Source organism: Heliconius melpomene, chromosome 8, assembly GCF_056956725.1.
Source record: "Heliconius melpomene rosina isolate 202511_hmr_F chromosome 8, ASM5695672v1, whole genome shotgun sequence".
NCBI classification, from domain to species: Eukaryota; Metazoa; Arthropoda; class Insecta; order Lepidoptera; family Nymphalidae; genus Heliconius; species Heliconius melpomene.
The window spans coordinates 3672801-3697851 of NC_140396.1; the positions used below are offsets into that span (position 1 = coordinate 3672801).

General features: G+C 33.2%; 3 protein-coding genes across 6 annotated transcripts; 2 read left to right on the top strand and 1 right to left on the bottom strand.

Moving 5' to 3' along the window:
* The first annotated feature begins 1721 nt into the window (after positions 1-1721).
* LOC146536704 (venom protease-like) lies at positions 1722-6005 on the top strand. The gene is made up of 6 exons (XM_085189359.1): positions 1722-1886; positions 2710-2864; positions 3294-3537; positions 4266-4447; positions 4631-4739; positions 4820-6005. The coding sequence occupies exons 1-6, from the start codon at positions 1820-1822 to the stop codon at positions 5212-5214; spliced, it is 1152 nt and encodes a 383-aa protein (XP_085045485.1). The 5' UTR covers positions 1722-1819; the 3' UTR covers positions 5215-6005.
* Positions 6006-7149: 1144 nt separating this feature from the next.
* Positions 7150-24652, top strand: LOC146536705 (serine protease ea-like). 3 transcript variants are annotated; one of them, XM_085189363.1, is made up of 7 exons: positions 7150-7467; positions 21237-21391; positions 21972-22194; positions 22401-22579; positions 22669-22777; positions 23419-23593; positions 24344-24652. In XM_085189363.1, exons 1-7 carry the CDS (start codon positions 7401-7403, stop codon positions 24552-24554), a joined length of 1119 nt encoding a protein of 372 aa, XP_085045489.1. In that variant the 5' UTR covers positions 7150-7400; the 3' UTR covers positions 24555-24652. The 3 variants fall into 3 exon arrangements, with proteins under 3 accessions (XP_085045489.1, XP_085045487.1, XP_085045488.1); XM_085189361.1 differs by lacking the exons at positions 21237-21391; positions 21972-22194; positions 22401-22579; ... (1 more) ...; positions 23419-23593; positions 24344-24652 and adding exons at positions 8242-8396; positions 8804-9056; positions 9697-9875; ... (1 more) ...; positions 10169-10343; positions 10950-11232 and having other exon boundaries at positions 7308-7467; XM_085189362.1 differs by lacking the exon at positions 7150-7467 and adding an exon at positions 19380-19539.
* LOC146536706 (melanization protease 1-like) lies at positions 13321-18080 on the bottom strand. Of its 2 annotated transcripts, none has more exons than XM_085189509.1 (6): positions 17038-18080; positions 16163-16415; positions 14269-14447; positions 14059-14167; positions 13805-13979; positions 13321-13691 (listed from the first exon to the last, which is right to left on the bottom strand). In XM_085189509.1, the coding sequence occupies exons 1-6, from the start codon at positions 17164-17166 to the stop codon at positions 13481-13483; spliced, it is 1056 nt and encodes a 351-aa protein (XP_085045635.1). In that variant the 5' UTR covers positions 17167-18080; the 3' UTR covers positions 13321-13480. The 2 variants fall into 2 exon arrangements, with proteins under 2 accessions (XP_085045635.1, XP_085045636.1); XM_085189510.1 differs by having other exon boundaries at positions 13322-13691; positions 16163-16393; positions 17038-17175.
* Positions 24653-25051: the final 399 nt, after the last annotated feature.

The window sequence follows — 25051 nt, forward strand, 5'->3', positions numbered from 1 at the left end:
ATAGATCTAATTATTAAAAAAACTATCATAATTAAAAAAAATACAAGTAAAAATTCAAGAAATCGGAAGCGCTTAACAAAAAAAAACAAGATAAAAACATATCGTCTATATGTTTATAAAATTATACGGAAAGAGGTTCTACTTAACTGTAATAAGTAATAGGTCAAAATCAAATCAAATCAGCTTCACGCTGTATCCCGCACACAGCAGGGTAGGCAGAGGGCATTGCGTGATGAGTGGTAGAACTCAACGCTGCGCTTTACCTCGACAGAGAGAGAAGAAATGGAAATATAAACGTAAATAGATATTTCTGCCTCGAGTGGGGATCGAACCCACAACCAACAGTTACACCAATGTGCCGTTGCTTCGCATGAAACTGGTAATTTTTTCGAGTGAATATACGGCCATTCCTTATTCAAACTTAACGAATCTCTTTTTCTTTAGCAACTTGTCAAGTGGGCGCATGCAGAGCCTTAAAATATGGGGGGAGATGTAACCTTAACGATTTAAGTTCAAAAGTTCATCAAAAGTTTATCGAGGAAGTGGAATCGATAAAATTATTTACAATTTTATACAAGAGCCTGATCTTTGTTCTCTTCGTTTTAAGAATGTGGGAAATGAGCTGAAAGAAGTCATATTTAGATATAATTTTATTAAGAAATTTATTTGTATTCTCTCAATTGAATATTATATTTGGTTTACTGTACATTCCAAACAGTTAAAGCGTATAAGTGCAAAATTAATAACGTATGGGCCTTTTGGAAAACTGTCCTTGTCTAAATATAAATCCAAGCATATGATAATAATCTTTTTTTTGTTATTTTATCTATGTGCCTGTCAAAAATAAGTTTACTATCAAATTGTAAACGATTTTTTAACCTCATTAACACTTTTTGAAGGCCTAATCAAATTATTTTTTTAATACAATGCAGATTTAGATTCTTTTAATGAATTTAAATATTTTTCTTTCATCGGCATATAATAATATACATAATACCTACTTATATATGTACTTTTGAAACATTTGTTTATATAATTAATATTCAATAATATTGTAATTTAATTTGCAGTGCTATCATTCTGGGAAATACAACGATGACTCAACGTTTGTGCGAGAATTAGGGAAACCCAGCAGAAGCGAATCTGTAAATACCAAGAGTGTTTATATTTTATACGACTATTATAAATATTAATGTCAATTTATATTCATTGTAAACTTGCTTGATTTATTAGTTATGGAAATGAAAGCACAACAAAAGGAATATTGAAACCGGTTGTGGCGCTGGGGCATAAGCGTGAATTCGATTCTCACTCGAGGAAATGAAATATTTAAAAATGAATTTTATCCCGCTAGTCAACACGCAATGCCTTCAGAATTCGGCGGAAACTGAAAACGGAATATTTTAATGGGAACGGAATGTCTTAAAATTAGGTTCTCTCAGCCAACCCTGTTATATGCAGGATAAAGCGAGAAACTAACAAAATAAAATTGGTTGAGAATCTTTTCCTCTTTTATTCTTCTTTTGTTTATTCTTCATTCATTTTCTTTATTCTTCATACATTTACTTCATTATAATCGATTTTTTAAAATGTTTAAAAATTGCTGGGGTTTTTAGAAACACTATCTGTGTTGCATCCAAGTAAATCTATCAAAAAGGTTAAAGTTTATGCCAAGAAGGTTATCGATGGAGTTAATATAATACTTTACTGTTACATACGTATATAATTATTTATGTATATGTTTGTTAGTTCATTAAAACACTTCTCGAGACAAGTCCAGTGCAAGTGATAAATTAAATTAGAAAAGTATTCAACAAAAATGTTTAAAAATTATTTATTTATTAGTGCACTGGTTTTATACGGCTTTGATAATACGTTTTGCAAGAGTAAGTGCTTATTAAATGCTATGGATGTATATACAGAGTGGTAGAGGCAGTGCTCCTTTTACTGAAACTGCATATAGGGTAAAATAATTCAAACCCAGAACTAAAGAAATTAATCAAGGTACCTCAACAGTTTATACGTAGGATTTTTTTTCATTTCACGATTTTTATCCATACTGTATTGTATTTCGTGTGACGCACACATACCTACGTGTGCGACGTTGCCGCTTTGACAGGTAAGTGTGTGCGTGTTTATGTTATACTTTACAAATGGTGTTTTATTTTAAAACGATAATTTTATTATTTATTTTGTTTGAAAAAATAACTTTTGCATTTTTGGGAATTATTTTTTTTCTGAATTATATACATATATGTATATTTTTATAGAGTACTTAAAACTGTGGTTTCATTTAAAGTGGTGCTGACAATTCCACCCCGTATATCGTGACGAAAGTATATTTCAAAATGAAATCATAATTTTAAGGACCTATCAGAAAAAACCCTGGATCGATTAATACAGATGTTACTTTGGAACTACAAACACAGTAATCTAGGCTAGTCGTAGAGGCACAAACACGGCTGGTTTTAGTTTCGATCCCCACTCGAGGAAATGAAATATTTATTTCAATTTATATTTTCATTTCTTCGCTCTGGTGCTGAAGCAAAGCGCGGCGTTGAGTTCCGCCACTCAATACGCAATGTCTCCAGAATTCGTCGAAAAATAGGGAATGGAGTAACTTAGTAGTGCTAACTCCTGTTGCCCCTACTGCGTGCGGGATACAGCGTGAACTAGATTTTTTTATTACTCTAACTAATGTTAATACAGAAACATGCAGCAAACAAGATGACTGTATGACTATTCCGACATGTCCGGAAGCACAGAAAATAGCCGGGTATAGGAAAAGCAATGCAAAAATTAAATTAAAATTCATACACTCAATTTGTGGATCGACATGGAATGCCACGCGTGCTGTACCTATGGTAAGTACACAGTGTACAGTATAATAAGATAAGCATTTGTACTGGAGAAGGAAGGAGATCAAAAAAAATATTAGGCTAAGTTTTTTGTCCATATGTAATACATGTAACCGTAACCAAAATATTGTCCCCGTCTTCCCGACCCGTCTTCTTGTAAAAGCCAATCACTCATAATTTATATATAGCTATTATAAAATAATTTATATACTTTAGTAATGGCAAAGTTCAGAATCATTAAAAACCTTTTAAATTTCCATTATTCAAATATTAATATTATTAATTTAAAATATATATATATATATATATATATATATATATCTATTTACGTCAAAAGGTAGAACTATTTTTTCATCTTTATTATAAGCATTCTATTCTATATTTATTTTTTTGTAATCCCTTATACGTTAATGCCTTAATTCTATTATTCTTAAGGTTTGTTGTTCCGATTTCGAAGTACAAAACGTATCCAATGGGCCAGCTCTGACTTTTATGACCAGATTATCAAATATTACGGAGACGCACCCAGAAGCTGAGGATGAGGAGCTTGATTTTACGAAACATGAAAGAATAGAGCTGCTACCAAAAGTTTGTGGCGTACACATCGATGATCGCATAATAGGAGGACAGTTGGCAGATCTTTACGAATATCCTTGGATGGCAGTTATAATAAGTAAAAGTAATTGTCAAGTATTTCTTTTTAATTGAAGTCAGCTGTGGGACAGGGGCATAAAATGTGACTGTAGACGCGACAGGTTGTATGTTCCATTCCCATAAAATTAAATATTTAATATTTTCATTTCTTCGCTCTGGTTAGAGCGCGGCCTTGAGTTGATTGTTTTGCGTCCCAAGTCATATGAACAGCGAAATAAAAACATATATTTTTATAACAAACAAAATAACACAAATTTAATTTTAAAAATATGTTTAAAATAGTAAATTGTTCATTAAAACAACTACAATATTATAGGTTATAGACTCCCAAACCTACGTCATTTTAGCAAAACTGAAATTTTAAGGATAAATAGGGTAATATGTAATAAAGACTGTATGCGTACTTACTAACTTAAAAATGGGGCCTATTAAAAATACTAACTTAAAAATTTTGAGATAACGCCAACTTAAGGGCCAGGGGCTCCTGCCATATGTCCTAAAGATTGTTTAAATTTGGAGCAAAATACGTTATACTAGCAAACTTTCCTTTTACATATATTAATTAATGATTATATCCTTGTACCTTTATTTGTTTTTGATGTACTCTGAAAGGAAAAATCCCTACAGTCCTACTAATCGTCTTCAAAATTTCAGCTTTGCTAAAATGACGTAGGGATTGGGGCCTGGGATCTTGGGATGTTATGATAGTTGTCCCTGATACCTCTTACTCTCTCTCTCTCTCTAACTTTATAGGTGGTAAAAATATTTTTTTCGGCTGTGGGGGAAGTATAATTAATTCCAGATACATATTGACTGCCGCACATTGTGTGGTTAATCAGGAAATTTTATACGTCCGTCTTGGTGAATACGACATAAATACAGATTACGATTGTCAAGGAGAATACCCAAGACAATTCTGCGAAGGCCACCTACAGGTGACATTTAAGATATTTTTATAAGCATATATACAGTTATCTATCAGTGTAAGAAAATCTTGTAAAATTTTAACTTTGCTTGTTGATTTGTATGTATCTAATCACAAGAATAATAAAAGGAAAACACTTTAAATCATGTGTTTAAGTGTTATTATTTATTTATTTAATATTTTTTATCTCAAGCATGTTGAAATCGAAAAAACTATTGCTCATGACAATTATCGCCGCATGGGTTCGAAGATCTGGAATGATATCGCACTGCTCAGAGTAAAAGATGAAATTAATTTCGTGCGTAAGTATTATATTCGTAATGCTAATAATTCGTATGTATTCCTGATATATTTTTTTACTACTGAAATAAAACATTTTTAGGAAACGTTGCTCCTATTTGTCTACCTATATACAAAGGACTTATTAACTCTAAGCTCAGTGGAAAAATTGTCACGGTAGCCGGTTGGGGTCTCACGGAAACCGGCTACACATCGTCACGTCTTTCCAAAGTGTCCGTACCAGTTCTATCAGACGATCGATGTGATGAAAGTGACAAGAAAAAGATAATTTGTGCCGGTGGCAGCGGAAAAGATGCTTGTAAGGGGGACTCTGGAGGTCCCCTTATGTATATGGACGAGTATAACACTACATACCGCATGATTCAGTATGGCATTGTCAGTCGTGGGCCGGGCGAGTGCTCCAAAAGCCCTAATCCAGGGATATACACTGATGTTCGGAAGTATATGCGCTGGATATTAGATAACATGGAAGAATAAATATTGAAAGAAGTTTAAAATCATATACAGGGTGGAATTGTCAGCACCACTTTAAATGAAACCACAGTTTTAACTACTCTATTAAAGCCTAATATAATTCAGAAAAAAAAATCCCAAAAATGTAAAAGTTATTTTTTCAAACAAAATAAATAATAAAGTTATCGTTTTAAATAAAACGTCATTTGTAAAGTATAACATAGACACGCACACACTTATCTGTCAAAGCGGCAACGTCATACACGTATGTGTGCGTCACACGAAACACAGCTATGGATAAAAATAGTGAAATGAAAAAAAAATCCCATGTCCAAACTGTTGAGGTACGTGGATTAATTTCTTTAGTTCTGAGTTTGAAATATTTTACCCTATATGCAGTTTCAGTAAAAGGAGCGCTGCCTCTTCCACCCTGTATATTTAGAAATGTAGTGTGTGTTTTAAATATATTGAAATGTACTCTTAAAAATAATTTAGTTTGTATCTTATCCTTTATGTATACTATAATAAACTGTATCTGTAAATATTTGATGATGATCATTTTTCTTTATTATATGATCATCAAAGATCATGAATACTGGATATGGAACTCAATGACATCAGCTAAGCCACATAACTAAATGCCACCTTAGTAAAAGTGGTTTAGCGTGATGGGCAGTTATCTTTTGGCGTATCAATATTAAATATCTGTAAATTCTGATGTATAACCATAACAGACTGATAGGAACTAATTGAATGAGTAAACGATGCTTTAAAAACTTTAGTAAAAATAAAAACATTGAAAATTTACTCTGGTTGTTTACTATCAAAATTCCGAAGTAAATATTACACTAACTTTCTACATACCCTACCTACTATTTTAAGCCAGTCTTTTAAAAAAATCTCCCCTTTAAAATATACATATAGAAAATAAAAGATGGTGTAATGCTAAAACTTCAAGAACTAGAACTTCATTTGCTAGAATTCAATTGTAGTAAACTTCATACTTTTTATATAGCTAAATAAATAAAATTCTAAATATGTGTATAATATACACCATACTATATTTTGACAGTAAGAAAAAAAATAACTACAGCTTACATCATTTAGTTATGAAGAATTGGAAGCTTTTAGTAAAAAATTTAAATAACAAAAAAATCAGCTTCACGCTGTATCCCGCACACAGCAGGGTAAGCAGAGGTAACACAGTGTTAAGACACTCCGTTCCCCACTTTCTGCCGAATTCTGGAGGCATTGCGTTTTAAGTGGCAGAACTCAACGCCGCGCGTTGCCTCGACGTAAATAAATATTTCACTTCCTCGAGTGGAGATCGAACCCACAACCGTCGCGTTACAGTCACACCCTTCTGCCGCTGTTCCACGACGGCCTCGTAAATAACATTACATATAATATGGTTGACAATTATACTACACAGAACACTGACCCTATAATTAACACATCCTATAGAAATAAACTAAACAAGTAGTGGCTAAGTGCACAGAAGTCTCGATGGAGCAAGACATGATCACAATGGTACAACCATCCAGCAGCTCGATTACCCCCATTAGCGTCTAGAAGGCACCAGAAATAAAACGGGTCAACAGAGTTCCTGGCTGCAAAAAATCCACCTGGATTTCGACCCCGGCAGCGGCCTGATCGCAACTACAACTACAGAAGCAGTAGCAAGAAGAATTTTTGTACTTTATTACCAAGCTTGAAGACATTTTAGTATAAGTCGTGGCTCGGCTTTAGTTTTTGACACAAAAATTATTAGCTATTTGACTGAAAAAACCTAAATAAAAGTACCAATAAATGTACATTGAAAACAAAATTATTTTATATCACCTTTATATGAAGAAAAGTTGTGCACAACACCAGGTTCCCTCTGTCTTCCCTATTAGATACGGCATAAAGCCGTTATCATATTAAACATAAACACATTACTATGAATCGAGCAAAATTTATAACCTGATCGATTTTGTTTATTCTTGTTTTGTGACGAAGATCCGAGGCTTAGAAGATGCGAGGTAATAAAGAAATTCGAAAACATACAAGATACGTGCCGGGTAAAAAGGTTAAAGTAAGAGTCAAGAGCATTACTGATAGCAGCACAATTCGTGCGATCTTGCAATACATGTTGTTCAGTTCAAGGAACACACTCGTCAATACAAGTTGAGTGTCACGTTAAATTGTCCTGCAAAGTAAATTGAAAAATGATAAAATTGTATTTCATTATCAGTGTCTTAGTTTTATATAATATTGGGAATATATATTGCATAAGTAAGTAATATAACTTCTAAGGTTTTTTTTCATAAGCTCCAGGGTGTCATTTTCATTTTATTAACCGACTTCTGTAAGAAAAGGAGGTTATCAATTCAACTGCTTTTTTTTTTTTTTTGTTAAATAGTTGTTTCAATTATGTAAAATTACGTATTTAATATCATCAGTAAGTTAAGTTATTCTTACCAACGGATCCCCATAAACGAAGAAAAACAACAACAACAACTGAACTGACAAGTCTTTGAAAAAGTAACACATTATAAAAAATTATTTTTATTATTTATGTTAAATACGACCTTAATTACATTAAAAAGGTTATAACTTTTTATTATAAGAGCATACAGTAAAAAAAACGAGCAAGTTTTATAACTCACTGTAATAACATTACAGATTTATAACTCACTGTAATAAGTATTTATCTTTAACTTGATACGTTTCTAATAAATTATTTTTTATAATAAGTATATTAAATTGGAGAATTGTTTACTTAAATCAAAAGAGTAACTATAAAGTAACTCTATTGACTTAGTCTATATAGATACATACATATTTAAAAAAAACCATCGTAGAAAACTAAAGCCATGAGAATTTTTAATCTCATTTCATACTGTCTCTAAATTCGATAAATAAAAACGTCTTAATTTTTCCCTAAAACTTTAAACTCAAAACTTCTATTACTAAAGAGCAGGTCAAGAGATTTAGAACGAGTGATGAGTGAATGTCATTACGAAATATTATAAGTTATATCAAACTTAAGCCTTTTTTTCACTACAGAGACATGCAAAGAAAGCAGTGATTGTATTATTATTCCATCATGTCCGGAAGCAGCAAGATTAACTGAATATCGAAAAATGAATGAAACAATTAATAAAAAATTCACATCCTCAATTTGTGGTGTGACATTGGTTGGCAATCGTCGTGTACCTCAGGTAATTTCATACCGTACTTATAGATAGTTTCTAATGATAAAGCAGAGAGTCCACAGCGCCAAACCTTGTGTCATCCTCTGCCATGGTTTGGTTCTAGAATCAAACACTATCACAACATCACATAGTCACTTTAGGTACATGTTACAACTAGGAGGACGAAGAGGATCTAGTGTAACTGTAGGAAATGAAATATTTAATATTTTCATTTCTTTGCCCTGATGTCGAGGCAAAACCGCAGAGTTAAGTTCCACCATTCAACACGCAATGGCTAAAAAATTCGGCGGAAAGTGGGGAACCGAAGTGTCTAATGACAACTGCGTGTCTTATTCTGCCTACCCTGCTATGTGCGGAATACAACGTGAAACCGAAAAAAAAAAAAATAATTGTATTTCAAATTGTATCATTAGGTGTGTTGTTCCGACTTCGAAGTAGAAAAAGAAGAACCCTTGTCAGAACCATCTTTGCTAAGTAGAATAGCAGGTGGGGTACATGCATCTCCAATATCTGATGATAACGATTTTACAAATCACAATAACATAGGGCTACTGCCACAAGAATGTGGCAAATACTTAGAGGATCGTATAATTGGAGGGGAATTTGCACACATTCATGAGTTTCCTTGGATGGCACTCATCTCATTTATTGAAGAAACTGGAATTGGTAATTCATTTTCTATTTAGTTTTATTTATATGGTTTTTGTATTTTAGCATAGTGCTATAGTTTGTCATGGTTGTCTTGATTACCATAGAAATCTTATAGCTTGCAATTGATTTGTTCAATTGTTGTATATACTTTTATATACAGGGTGTATGAATGAAACCATAATTTTAACCACTCTATAAAAGCATAATACAATTAAAACAAAAGAGATAAAATGAAAAATAATTTTTTTCAAACAAAATAATTACTAAAGTTATCGTTGTAAAATAAAAAGCCATTAATTTGTCAAGAACGACGCTCGCAGATATAAATAAACCTATCAAAGGGACACCGCCGCACACGTGTCATTTACGAAATCGAGTCGTAGGTATTGGCAACAAAGTTCAAAGTTGTTTAACCTTTAGTAGTTTGTTGTAGGTGTAAGCGTTTATTGGTATCTATGCGTAACTGCGTCACACATAATACAGTATGGATAAACATCGTCAAAAGAAAAAAACCTACATCTAAACTGTTGACGTATCTTAATTGTTGTATGGATTTGAAATATATAAATGCTGCTCCCGTTAAAGGAGCGCTAGAGAGACATCAGACTTTATTAAAAATATTATAGCTCATAAGTATATGTATACTATTTCATAGGTAAAAAAATAAGCTTTGGCTGCGGAGGGTCGATAATTAGCTCCAAATACATATTGACTGCCGCTCACTGTGTCCACAAAAAGGTGATCGGAGGTGTACGTCTCGGTGAATACGATGTACGTACAGCTCATGATTGTGAAGGAGAATACCCTACGATTACATGTGAAGATCATTTGCAGGTAATCATCATTGTAAGATTAAATTTTATTTTTTCCAGAAATAAAGTTTAAGTCATTTAATATACATTTCCTTCACATTTTCTTATTAGGACGTGGCAGTCGAAAAACCAATTATTCATAAAGATTTCCGTCTGACTCCAGAAGTAGTGCACGATATCGCATTGCTCCGAGTGAAGGATGAAATCAACTTTGCATTTCGTGAGTATTATAATTTTTCAGATATTTTGTTATTTTATGAACAAATTTCAGTCTGTATAACTCATAATTTTGGTTTCCTTAAACGTTCTTTACAGGAAACGTTGCACCGATTTGTCTACCCATATTCAAAGAGCAACACAATTTAAAGCTCACCGGACAAAAGGTATTAGTCGCTGGTTGGGGCATCACAGAAACTGGAAGTATATCAATGGTACTTAAAAAAGTATCCGTGCAAGTTCGGTCAGAGTCCACAACTAAAGAAAATCAACAGTAAGTTAAGACACTTTATAATAATAACTAGTGGACCCGGACGCGGCTACGCCTGCTTGAATTATAAGAATATTTTCGCGTCGGACATACTCATACTATGCCGCCCGAAGGCTAGGTCATTTCGAATCAGTGACATCTCCTTAATTATTTATCAAACTTCATAAGGATGAATATCAAAATGTCGCGGTAACGGTTGCGTAGCGACGCGACGGTTGTTATTAACATGGCAGAATAAATTGCATGTCAAATTAGAAAGTACTTTAAAATATATTAGTTTATATGTGTAATGGAATGTTATATAGCCTATAGCACTTCTGAAGAATGCAGCTTTTATACAAAACAAAAACAATGTAAATCAGACCAGTAGATCCAGAGATCTTAGCGTTCAAACAAACAAACAAACAAACAAACAAACTCTTCCGCTTTATTATATTAGTATAGATGTTGCTATAATTTTTTTATCAACTTTATGCTATATTCCGTATATATCAGGGAAAGCAGAGGAAACCTAGTGTTAAGAGTTAAGACACTCCGTTTCCGCCGAATGTTGCGTTGCAAGTAATTTATTACAAAAATCTATAGTAGGTACATTTTATTTGTTATTAGAATTATTTTGGCTGGTAACGCGGGAAGGGATTCATGTCAAGGTGATTCAGGAGGTCCCATGATGCATCTCGATGAATATAACAACACCCAACGTTTAATTCAGTACGGTGTTGTGTCCTTTGGTCCGGCGCTATGTGGCTCCTCGTTTCCAGCTGCATATACAGATGTAAGAAAATATATGCATTGGATATTGGACAACATTGAAGAATAATATTTATAATATATAAAGATTTAAGGTTTTATCGAAATAGTACAATTTTTAATAAAGTTTATCAAATATCTATTTTTTTTTTGTTTTTTTGAAAACTGATCTTGAACCTTTAATAAAATTAAAGAAAAAAGCTATAGATAGAGAGAGGAAAAGAAGCTGCTGAATGTTCTAAATTCCTTCCTTCCTTCTTCCTTTCATTAATTCCAGCTATTACCAGGGTCTGCCTGAATGTTCTAAATTATACCATCAAAACGTAACACGCTTTTATTATGTATTAAGTGTTACATTTCTTATAAGAGTTAATTTATTTTTAACTTTCTAGTTCATTTCATTAAGAAATAATAAAAGCTTGTTCTTAAAAAAAGTTTTTTTTTTATAATTTTGTTTTTTTTTACTTTTTAGTATTTTTAATTCAAAGATTTTCAATCTAATCAAACGAACACAAATTCCGGAGATACAGAGTTCCTATGGCCACCTTCCAGCTCCATCATCAGATCAAAGTACTCATCAAGACAAATCAAACGAGCTCAAATTGGATGGTGTTGTGTCGTTTAATAACTTAGTTCCTATGGCCACCTTCGAGCTCCATCATCAGACCCTAGTTACCATATAGTATCAAAGTACTCGTCAAGATGAATCAAACGAGCTCAAACTCGATAGGGTTGCGTCGTTTAGAAAAAACTTTAGATTTCTGTTGTGGTAAATTTAAAATAGATTGTTATAAGTAAAGTAACTTATAGTTCTAATCTAACAAATGAAATTCTGGTTCTTGAGGTATGTGAATGAAGCTAAAAAGCCGTGAAACTAATTAATCAGCTACTTTATAGCGATTAACTTGTTTTTTTGTGGAAAAAGGACAAGGTAAACGAGCGTTCGGGTCACCTAATGGTGATCACCGCCGCCCACGACCCCGTGCAACACCAGAGGACCTATAGGTAGGTTGCCGGCCTTTGAGGTGGAGATAGACGATAGCTAAAAGGGATACAGTGTTACTTTCTTTTAAATGAACACATAACGTATGTCATGTTATACATATAAAAAAAATAAAAATATTTTCTTTGTTCAACAGATTTTAAACAGAAATAATTGTTACAGAGATCTCCTTTTAAGCAAGTAATGCCTGCATTAGGAGACCCCGCTCTTCCAATACAATATCTAAAATATCTGCTTTATCATTAAACTCAACAAACATTTTACAAATAAAACAAATTAATTACTTTGTACATATAAAAGTTTGGTAGAACATGTATTTATATGTATATGCTTGCATAAGTGTGGGTATGTGCGTGAGTGTGTGTGTGTGTGTGTGTAGTATATATCTGTTATACATCTCATAACAAAGCCAGGCGTGGCGTTGAGTTCTGCTTCTTAACTCCAAAATTCAGCAAAAAGTGAAATGGAGAACGGAAATGTCTTAATGGGAACGGAGTGTCTTAACACTAGGTCCCCAGATTCCCTCTGCCTACCTTGCTATGTGCGGGATACAAAATTCTAATAATTGCAGTGTTTTCCAGAAAAGCTGTGTAAATTCAAATTCAAAATATTCTTTATTCAAATAAACTTATCATAAGCACTTTTGAATCGTCGAATGAACACATGAACAAAAAGCTACCACCGGTTCGGAAGGCAGTTCTGCTGAGAAGAGCCGGCAAGAAACTCAACAGTTGCTCTTTTCAAAATCAATGGTACAATCTATTGCTGGCAGCTATCCTGCATTTCATTCAATAGACATTAATTCCATACATGTTTGTCCTCTAAATATTCTTGAACAGTGTAATAAGCTTTACTTATCAGAATTTTTTTTACTGATATTTTAAATTTTGGAAGTGGCAAACCTAGAATACACTGCGGAATTACACCCATAAAAGATTTACTAACTTTTTGAAGGCGAAAACTTGGAGTAACAATCTTATCTTTATTTCTCGTTCCTATCGTATGATTGTCACTATGTTTACTATGACAATGTATATTTTGTTGGACAAAAAGAAAATATATAAAATATAAAACTTTTATATATTTTACCTACAACAATATATTTGAAATTTACCACTACAGAAATCTTAACTTACTGTTATAATAACATGAAAAGAATATTAAAAGCGACACTTAATTAGTTTGGGTAAAATTATACAAAATTATATAGTATAATTATATTTCACTATTGAGCTACTGAAACAGGTACAACAGGTTTAATTTTTAATAGTAAATAAATATAATCTTATTTCTAAAGGATCTGGATCAGCTTCCCAAAAAATATATATTTATTAAAAATTGTAGTATGTATTTCGGTAAAATCTTAAATCTTTATATATTATAAATATTATTCTTCAATGTTATCCAATATCCAACGCATGTATTTTCTTACATCTGTATAAGCAGCTGGAAACGGGGTACCACATAGCGCCGGGCCAAAGGACACAACACCGTACTGAATTATACGTTGGGTGTTGTTATATTCATCGAGACGCATCAGGGGACCTCCTGAATCACCTTGGCATGAATCCCTTCCCGCGCTACCAGCCAAAATAATCCTAATCAGAAAAACCATGTACTATAGATTATTATAATGCATAAAGATATGACTTGAAATATATTATAATATTAAAATATATAGCAATTATAATTATAAAGTGTCTTATCTTACTGTTGATTTTCTGTAGATGTAGCGTCTGACTGAACTTGCACAGATACTTTTTTAAGTATCATTGAAGTAATTCCGGATTCCGTAGTGCCCCAACCAGCTACTAAGACCTTTTTCCCCGAGAGCTTTAAGTTGTGATGCTGCCTATATATGGGTAGACAAATCGGTGCAACATTTCCTATAAACAAAGTTTAAGGAAACCAAAATCAAAATTATGACTTATACAGACTAAAATTTGTTAACAATATAATACTCACGAAACGCAAAGTTAATTTCATCCTTCACTCGGAGCAATGCGATATCGTTCACAACTTCTGGAGCCAGACGAAAATCTTTATGAATAATTGATTTTTCGATTGCCATGTCCTAATAAAAAAATATGAGAGAAATGCATATTAAAGGACTTACAACTATAAAGTTGAAATAATTCTAGAAAAATTAAAATGTTATTTTACAATAATTATTACCTGCAAATGATCTTCACATGTAATCGTAGGATATTCTCCTTCACAATCATGAGCTGTACGTACATCATATTCACCGAGACGTACACCTCCGATCACCTTTTTGTGGACACAGTGAGCGGCAGTCAATATGTATTTGGAGCTAATTATTGACCCTCCGCAGCCAAAGCTTACTGTTTTACCTAAGAAAATAGTAAACATACACTTGTGTAAAAATTTATAAAAGAATTAAACAAAATAATTACAATAAATAAGATTTTGAAGGGGCAGTGTTCAAGATTGTGGTAGTTATAGGGGCATTAAGCTTATGAGTCATACCATGAAGCTCTTCGAGCGCATGATCGACCTCAGGCTCCGCCAAGAGTGTACTGTCTCTGAGTCTCAATATGGATTTCAGCCAGGATCGGGCACCATGGACGCCATTTTCGCCCTCAGAACTTTGATGGAGGCATACAGGGAAAAAAGGAGAGCTCTGCACGTGGCCTTTTTAGATCTGCAGAAGGCCTTTGACTGTGTGCCTCGTCAGTGTATCTGGTGGGCACTGCGATCCAAAGGGATCCCTGAGGCCTATATTGAGATTATCAGGGGCATGTACCACGATTCCGCTTCTATGGTTAGGACTGCTGTTGGCGACACTAGACCCTTCTCGATTACAGTGGGGGTTCACCAGGGCTCGGCTCTTAGTCCGTTCTTATTCAATGTAGTGTTCGATACTGTCTCGGCTCACATCCAGGACCAGCCTCCATGGCTGATGATGTATGCCGACGACATAGCACTCATTGCCGAGAACCGACTGACGCTGGAGCGTAAAGTGAACCTCTGGAAGGGCACGCTTGAGAACGGCGGTCTTAAACTTAATGTGTCGAAGACAGAGTACATGGCCTGCGGGAGCCGGGACTCGAGCACCATCCTTATAGGTCCTGAGCCAGCCGTTAAGTCGGAGAAATTCAGGTACCTTGGATCTGTTATGCACGAGTCTGGAGGCATCGACCACGATGTCCATGGCCGGATAAGCGCTGCCTGTGCCAAATGGCGGGAGGTCACTGGTGTGGTCTGCGACCGCAGGATACCGCCCAAGCTCAAGGGGCTGATATACAAGAGCATCGTCCGACCGGTTCTTTTATACGGCAGCGAATGTTGGCCAGCACTATCTCGGCACACTCAGGAGCTTCACGTCACGGAAATGAAGATGCTGAGGTGGATGTGCGGCGTAACGCGGTCTGACCGCATACGCAACACATTCATTCGAGGTAGTCTTGGGGTCCGTGACGTAGCGGATAAGCTCCAAGAGCGTCGCTTGAGATGGTTTGGCCACGTTACGCGCCGGCCTAAGAACTATGTCGGACGCAAGTGCCTTGCTATACCAGTTCCTGGGGCGCGACCTCCCGGACGCCCAAGGAAGCGCTGGTTGGATGTCGTGATGCAGGACATGAGAGCCAATGGTCTAACCACCGAGGACGCAAAAGATCGTGCAAAGTGGAGTAGGTTAAGTAGGAAGGCAGACCCTGGTAATAGCCGGGATATTACGGGATTGTAATTCTTCTTCTTCCTGACATTAGCCAGGAAGAAGAAGAATTACAATAAATAAGATTTTCAACCATGACAAATATTAAAATATAAAAAACCTCGTTTTTTATATTTTAATGTAGGGTTTACAGTTTTAGTGTTAACAGTTTTATTATACACGTCTCACAGTTTTGTTAAATATATATTTAACTCTCCATCCGCTTAGAAACATTGATTAGTTATCTCAGAACTAAAAATAAATAATAAATATATATTTTTATAATTTATATTGACGTCTGTAATATATTTATATAAACTTTGATTATTGTAAACGATGTCATAAACTAAATACAAACGTGCCATAAATAAATATAAACGGAAAGCTAATTACCAATTACAGTTTTTTCAATAAATGAGATGAGTGCCATCCAAGGGAACTCATAAATGCGCGCAAATTCTCCTCCAATTATACGATCTTCTAAGTATTTACCACATTTATCTGGTAGTAGTCGTATGTTATTGTGATTTGTGAAATTATTTTCATAAGATATTTGAGATGAATGTACCCCTTTTGCTGTTCTACTATTCAAAGTTAGATGTGACAAGGGTTCTGTTTTTTCTACTGCAAAGTCGGAACAACAAACCTAATAATACAATTTGAAATACAATTATGTATAATATACTGTACAATTATAATGAACTTCTTTGTTTTCTTTTTTTGAGCTTCACCTTGTATCCTGCACATAGCAGGGTAGGCAGAGGGGACACTCCGTCCTCGTTAACACATTTCCGTTTCCCACTTTGCGCCGAATTCTAGAGGCATATAGTGTGACCCTGTATTGTAACTTTTTCAAATGTGGGTAAACTTAGATACCTACAGATTTATGCAATGGGGTCTTAGGCCAATACGTTAATATCAAGAAATTACAAACATCTAGGACATATGAAATAGTATACTGAAAATGATTAAGAACTACACAATACGTGTCGAAGGAGCAAAAGCGTGCGACTGCAAACGCGACGGTTGTGTGTTCGATTGCCAGTCAGAAAATTAAAATATTTATTATTTTCATTTCACCACTTTTGCTATGCGAGAAAAAACTTGAAAGTGCTTTTTAAATAAATTCAAGTAATGTTTGAAAGATATATTATTCCTACATGCACCTTAAGTAGATGATACTGGAAGAAGTTCACGAAGGTTTCTTTAAGAAACTATGGGAGTGTATGACACAGGACTCGGCGCTGGTGCATATAGTATGAAATTACCTGAGCTGAAATTCGTTTCCCAACCAATATCGAACCACAAACTGATGATATGAATTTTTTATTAATTGTTTCATTGCTTATTCGATATTCAGCTAATCTTGCTGCTTCCGGACATGATGAAATAGTCATACAATCATTATAATATTTGCATGTTTCTGTAAGGATAAAAGGTTTAAATTTGATATTATTTATATTTTGACAATATTTTTGGTATCTTTGGTAATTTTTGGTTACTATTATGTATTATTTTTATTTAAGTAAGCAATTCTCCAATTCAATATACTTATTATAAATAATAATTTATTACAGTGAGTTGTAAAACTTAGCCGATTTTGTTGCCTGTATATTTTTGTAAAAAAAAAGGTTATAACTTTTTTAATGTTACTATGGTCGCTTTTAATAATTAAATATATATGTATACTATGAACACATACATTACATTCTAAAATTATTTTATAATCACTCTGGAGTTTATAATTAAGGAACCTTAAAGTTTACTATAACTTAAGTAATTACTTACTCTTACAATAAGTATTCCCAATATTATTTAAAACTAAGACACTTATAATGAAATACACTTTTCTCATTTTTCAATTTACTTTGTAGTACAATTTAACGCTCAACTTGTATTGACAAGTGTTTTTCGGGAACTGATCTCAAACTGTGCTGATATCAATAACTCCCTTGGCCTTTACTTTAACCTTTTTAACAGATATTTATTTTGTATGTTTTCAAATTTCTTTATTATCTCGGATCTTCTAAGCCTCGGATCTTCGTCACAAAACCCAAGTGCCCGCAAATAAGTTTTGGAAAAAAAATACCAACCATTTGGCGCGCAAATTAACATTACCAAAAAAAATCAAAAGTCTCAAGAGCTCGATGAAAGATCTGAACTTCAAAAAAAATGTAAAAAGTCGACTGCATAAAACTAATTGAAAAACGCCCAATACATCAATAGAATTAGCAGTCGAGATCTTCAACTATTTAAATCTCACTTGTGAAGATCGAGCTCTGCCCTGTAATATTTTAATGTTAATCTTAACTTTATCACTCACTAACAGCAATCTCTGGCTGTAAATTTATATACTACCAGCTACCAGTGCTAGTCTTCTTTGTTTTCCTTTTCGCTCTACATAAAGACAGCTAATTTAGATATTCTTTTGTAATGGAAATAAATACGGAAAATATTAGACTGATTTTGAATTTTCTGAATAAATATGAAGTTACATAATGAATGAACTGTACAGTGGCATAGCGAGCGGTGCGGTCGCACCGGGCATCAAAAGGAAAAGGGGCATCAAAGTCGACGATTACTTTGTTCTTTTTTGTTTTTTTAGACTTTAGACCATTTTAAAGGGCATCAAGTCCCCTAAGCCGCACCGGGCATCAAAAGGAAATGGGCATCAAAGTCGACGATCACGTTTTTTTTTAGAACTCATCAAAGTCGACGATCACGTTTTTTTTTAGAACTCATCAAAGTCGACGATCACGTTTTTTTTTTAGAACTCATCAACGTCGACGATCACTTTGGTCGGTGATCATTTTAAAGGGCATCAAATCTCCTAAGCCGCACCGGGCAGCAAATACCCTAGCTACGCCACTGGAACTGTAACTGACACCCTACAAGACATTTAAAATGTATAAATGAAACTAGTGGACCCGAACGCGGCTACGCCCGCTTGAACTATTCAAATATTTATTAAATATATTTATGAAATTATTTTCAGTTTTCAATAGAGAGATGCGTTAAGCAAGCTCATTTTGGGTGACGTTTTATAACAACAAACTTTACAAATCGTTGCTTAGCAACGGTCGCTTAGCGAAGGTTGTTATTAACATGGCAGAATAAATTGCATGTCAAATTAATAAGTATTTTAATATATTGGTATATATCGATAATATTACAAATATGAGAAAAAAGTATCCTATGTTCATCCCGAGACACTCACAATTAAATTAGCGGTGTGACCCTGATTGCGTAAAAACCAGACAGACAGACAGATAGAGTTACTTTCGAATTTATAATATAGGTATGGATAATATGAAATAACATAAATTAAGTATTTATCAAATATTTTGGTACGGGTCGTGATACGTCTTATAGTTAGATCTCTTATTCGTTGCGATCATAAATAATCCAAAATCTTTTAGACAATCAGAAGGAACCGCATTACAGATTAAATGTATTCTCATTTTAATATACCTACATAATAATTGACGATTAGTTTTCTGATGTTTTCGAGGTAATAAAGAAATTTAAAATAATACTAGATACCTGTCGGATAAAAAGTTAACCTTTTAAGAAAGGGCCAAGAGGGTTATTAATAACAGCGCAATTCGTGCAATCCTGCAATACTTGTTGTTCAGTTCAAGGAATACACTCGTCAATACAAGTTGAGTGTCACGTTAAATTGTCCTGCAAAGTAAATTGAAAAATGAGAAATTTGAATTTCATTATCAGTGTCTTAGTTTTATATAATATTGGGAATACTTATTGTATAAGTAAGTAATATAACTTTTAAGTTTTCTTAATTATAAGCTCCAGAGTGTAATTTTCAGTTTATTTTCTTAAATAGTTACTTTCATTATTTATAATTAAGAATAACGTAAAATATAAATATATTGACAGTTGCATCTCAATATATTTTTGAAAATATTATGTATGTTAAAAATATATTAATGATTTTACCAAAATTGGTGATGTGCATAATATTAATACCAGGAATAGGCTTAATCTTAGTGCACCTGAAACTCGATTGCATCGAATCCGTAATTCTTTTTTTGGACAATGTGTATAATAGGATCCCAGAAACCGTCATTTCCGTCATTTTCGCCAATTTTCAATATCACGATTTTAAAAAAATGTTTAAAAATGTTTGTGTGTTAAAGATATTACCAAATTAATGATTTTATAAATGATAACGCGCCTTGGGAAATGCTCGCTCCAGTATGTTTCATAGGTATCATTGTCACAAATAATTAAATATGTTTTGTATAAAATTAATTTTAAAAAAAAGTCCCACTCAGTTCTTAGCGCCGGTTTTTCTCAGGTCTGAGGCATTAACTTTAGTGAACTGGTGGTAAATTAATTGAAATTAAAAAAAATAAGCTTGTAACTTTTTATTTTGAATAAAATTATTTGAATTTGAATTTGTATATAATATCATAAGTAAGTTAAGATACCTACATCGTATATTTCAAAAATATATTTTATATGCAATATAGTTGTTACGTTTACATATATTAAATATGATAGATAGAGACGTATAAAAATATGATAGAATAAAATTATTCATTTTATTGCTACAAATTGTACAAAATCGTATGAAATTATGCATAGTTAAAATTATGCATAATTTAACTATGCAAAACTCTATCTATCATATTTAATATATGTAATATATATACCATTTGAAAGATATACATACAAAGATGTACATTGTACATATATTATAGTGAATCAAAAAAAACTTATTTTTCGTTCTTTCAATGTCGTAAGACTACCAACGGACCAACGGAACGCCATAACAAGGAAAAACAATAACAACAACTGAATTTTTTTTCTCAAAATAAAACTCTATTTTCGTGATAGCTAAGCGTTTTTCTGAGCAGAAACAAAAGCAAAGTATAATTCAGTATAATAATTAGAATATTTCATAAAAATTATAAAAAATCGCGCTAAAATCGTTATGGATAAAGATTATATAATGACAAGTCTATGAAAAAATAACACAATTGAAAATTATTTTTTTATTTATTTAGGCTAAATACGACCATACTCGTAATTACATTAAAAAGTTATAAGCCTTTTTTATAAAAATATACAGTAAAAAAATCGAGCAAGTTTATAACTCACTGTAATAAGTATTTATCTTTAACATGATACGTTTCAAATAATTTATTTTTTATAAAAAATATATTAAATTGGAGAATTGTTTATTTAAATCAAAAAAGTTACTGTATAGATACATATACTATTTAAAAAAAATAACAACGTACAAAACAAAAGCCGTGAGAATAATTAATCTCTTGTAGCTATTTAATACTGTCTCTAAATTCGATAAATAAAAACGTCTTAATTCTTCCCTAAAATTTTAAACCTTAAATTTCTATTACTAAAAAGCAGGTCAAGTGAGTTGTTACGAAAAATATTATTAAAATATAAATTATATCAAACTTAAACCTTTTTCTCGTTACAGAAACATGTAAAGAAAACAATGATTGTATTATTATTCCATCATGTCCGGAAGCAGCAAGATTAGCTGAATATCGAAAAATGAATGAAACAATTAATAAAAAATTCACATCCTCAATTTGTGGTGTGACATTGGTTGGCAATCGTCGTGTACCTCAGGTAATTTCAAACTGTATACATAGTTCCTAATAAGAAAGCAGGGAGTCCACAGCGTCAAGCCTTGTGGCATCCTCTGCCATGGTTTCTTTACATGACCTTCTTCTAGAATCAAACACTATCTCAATATCACATAGTCACTTTAAGTGCATGTTACAACTAGGAGGACGAGGCTGGCGTGGCGGTGAGGCGGTTTTATGTTCGATCCCCACTCGAAGAAATGAAATATTTATTACATTTATATTTTCATTTCTTCGCTCGGGTGTCGAGGCAAAGCGTGGTGTTGAGTTCCGGAACTCAACACGCGTTCCTCCAGAATTTGAACGATTCGAACGGAGTGTCTTACCACTAGGTTCCAACTGCCTACCCTGCTGTGTGCGGGATATAGGGTGAAGCTGGTTTGATTTTTTTTCTTTCAACCATTGCTTTAATTTACTCCTGACTATACTGAAAATATGTAAAAAAGCACCTTCAAGTTTTGTTTTTAATGAGTGATGGAGGCATCGAACCCACCTGCTATATGCGGGATACAACATGAAGCTGAAAAAAAAAAATATAATTGTGTTTCAAATTGTATCATTAGGTTTGTTGTTCCGACTTTGCAACTTTAATTAATAGACTAGCAGATGGGATAGAAACATCTCCAATATCTGATGATAACGATTTTACAAATCACAATAACATAGGGCTACTGCCACAAGAATGTGGCAAATACTTAGAGGATCGTATAATTGGAGGGGAATTTGCACACATTTATGAGTTTCCTTGGATGGCACTCGTCTCATTTATTGAAGAAACGGGAATTGGTAATTGGTTTTATCTTTATGGTTTTTTTATATTTTAATATAGGTACTGCTATATTTTGTCATGGTTGTCTTGAATACCGAAAAAAACTTGTCTCTTGTAATTGATTTGTTTAATTGTGTGAGAGATCAAAAAGTAGAGATGTCAGACTTAATTAAAAATATTATATATACCTCATAAGCATAAGTATATGTATACTATTTCATAGGTAAAAAAATAAGCTTTGGCTGCGGAGGGTCGATAATTAGCTCCAAATACATATTGACTGCCGCTCACTGTGTCCACAAAAAGGTGATCGGAGGTGTGCGTCTCGGTGAATACGATAAACGTGGACCATATGATTGTGAAGGAGACTACCCTACAATTACATGTGAAGATCATTTGCAGGTAATAATTATTGTAAGATAACATTTTAATTTTTCTAGAAATAAAGTTTAAGTCTTTTAATATGCATTTCTCTTATATTTCTTTATTAGGACGTGGCAGTCGAAAAACCAATTATTCATAAAGATTTTCGTCTGATTCCAAAAGTTGTGAACGATATCGCATTGCTCCGAGTGAAGGATAAAATCAACTTTGCGTTTCGTAAGTATTATAATGTTTAAGATAATTTACGAACAAATTTCAATCTGTATCTTTACATAGTATAAAGCAAAGTGACTTTCCGCTGTCTGTCTCTATGTATGCTTAGATCTTTAAAACTAAGCTGCGGATTTTGATGTGTTTTTTTTAAAAGATAGTGATTCATGAGTAAGGGTTAAATGTATAATTGCATCCGTTATGTCGTAGAGAAATGCTGTTATTTTTTATGTATATCAAAGATAAAAATACTGTTATTTTCCGTTTAATTGCAAACGCAGCCTAAAGTCTACAAGATTTATCATAATAATGTACTAAATATTGTACACCTTAAAAAGGTCTACAGAAAATTTCGTGATGGTTTATGTCTATCTTTTATAAACAATAATATTTTTTTTGTCATTTTCATTTTACGAGAAATATTGGCTAATTTTCGAAGCGATTTTAAGCAATATAGCACATACATTTTAATCCAATTAAGTTACTTAAATACATTATTGATTGTATATAAATCAATATTTCCGAAGATATTAGTGATTTAAAATGCAGAGTAATTCAGTAGTATAAGGGGAAGGAGCAGCAAGCGGGTCGCTAGTAGTCATAATTTGAATTTTGGTTTCCTTAATTAAGACAAAGTTTATTTATAGGAAATGTTGCACCGATTTGTCTACCCACATTTAAAGAGCATCACAACTTAAAGCTCACCGGGCAAAATGTATTAGTAGCTGGTTGGGGCACCACAGAAACCGGAACTTCTTCAATGATACTTAAAAAAGTATCCGTACAAGTTCAATCAGACTCTACATCTGCAGAAAAACAACAGTAAGATAAGACACTTTATAATAATAATATAATATCAGGTCTATTGTTGCCAGACCGAGTGGCGCGCCGCGCAGTGATTGTTAACCAGTGGCGTAGCTGGGGGGGGGTGCGAGCGGTGCGGTGGCACCGGGCATCAAAAGGAAAGGGGCATCAAAGTTGACGATCACTTTGTTTTTTTTTTTAGATCTTAGACCATTTTAAAGGGCATCAAAAGGAAAGGGGCATCGCATCAAAATCGACGATCACTTTGTATTTTTTTTACATCTTAGACCATTTTAAAGGGCATCAAGTCCCCTAAGCCGCACCGAGCAGCAAAAACCCTAGCTACGCCACTGTTGCTAACATCACTATCTCACATGATGACAATCTCGTAAAGGCCGAGAAAGAAAAACTATCTAAATATTTGGAGACCAACGAGAATACCAATAATGGCTAATTTTCGAAAGATGAACCACTTATCGGACCACTCCTTGGCTCTTAGATGATTGTTACAATGAATGTTTGTATATTTATTCAGATATGGTTGTGAGTTCGATTCTTACTTAAGAAAATGTTTTGTATACAAAGTGAAACCAGTGAAATGTGAAATGTCTTTAAACTGTAGTATTCAATGTCCATGGGTTCAATGTATATTAGCTTTTTCTATTTTATGTACCTATATGTAATGTGTTGCTTATATACACCAAAAATTGCAAAAATATATGACTTGAAATATATTACAATAATCTATAGTACCTGTAACTTCTCCAGGATTATTTTGGCTGGTAACGCGGGAAGGGACTCATGCCAAGGTGATTCAGGAGGTCCCCTGATGCGTCTCGATGAATATAACAACACCCAACGTATAATTCAGTACGGTGTTGTGTCCTTTGGCCCGGCGCTATGTGGCTCCTCGTTTCCAGCTACATATACGGATGTAAGAAAATTCATGCGTTGGATATTGGACAACATTGAAAAATAAAATATAAATATAAAAACATTTATATAAAGATTAATATTTATATTAAGATTTAAGATTTTATCGAAATAGTATAATTTTTATTAAAGTTTAAAAAATATTTTTTTTTTTTTGAAAACTGATCCTTTAAAAATTAGTAAACGTAAGCACCGAACCTAATTAAATAATTACTGTTAGACATTAAACCTCACGTAGCTCAAGAGTTGAGTGTGGATCTTGTATATCCTTTTTCGGTATCGTTAGATTCGTTTTAGCGTTTATTAGACAGGTGACGCAAAAAAAATAATCATGGTGCCTATTGGACTTAGTCAAAAAAAAAATTGGTTTCAAATACCACAATATGGGTATAAAATTTAAGAGCTCAATACGAGGATTTCAAAATGGTATATCATGATTATCATTACCATAATGAATTCTAGCAACAAAGAGAAAAATAAAAAATATTTAAAAAAACAAAAACTCCGACTGCATAAACTAAAAAGAAAATTAACAAGCCCAAT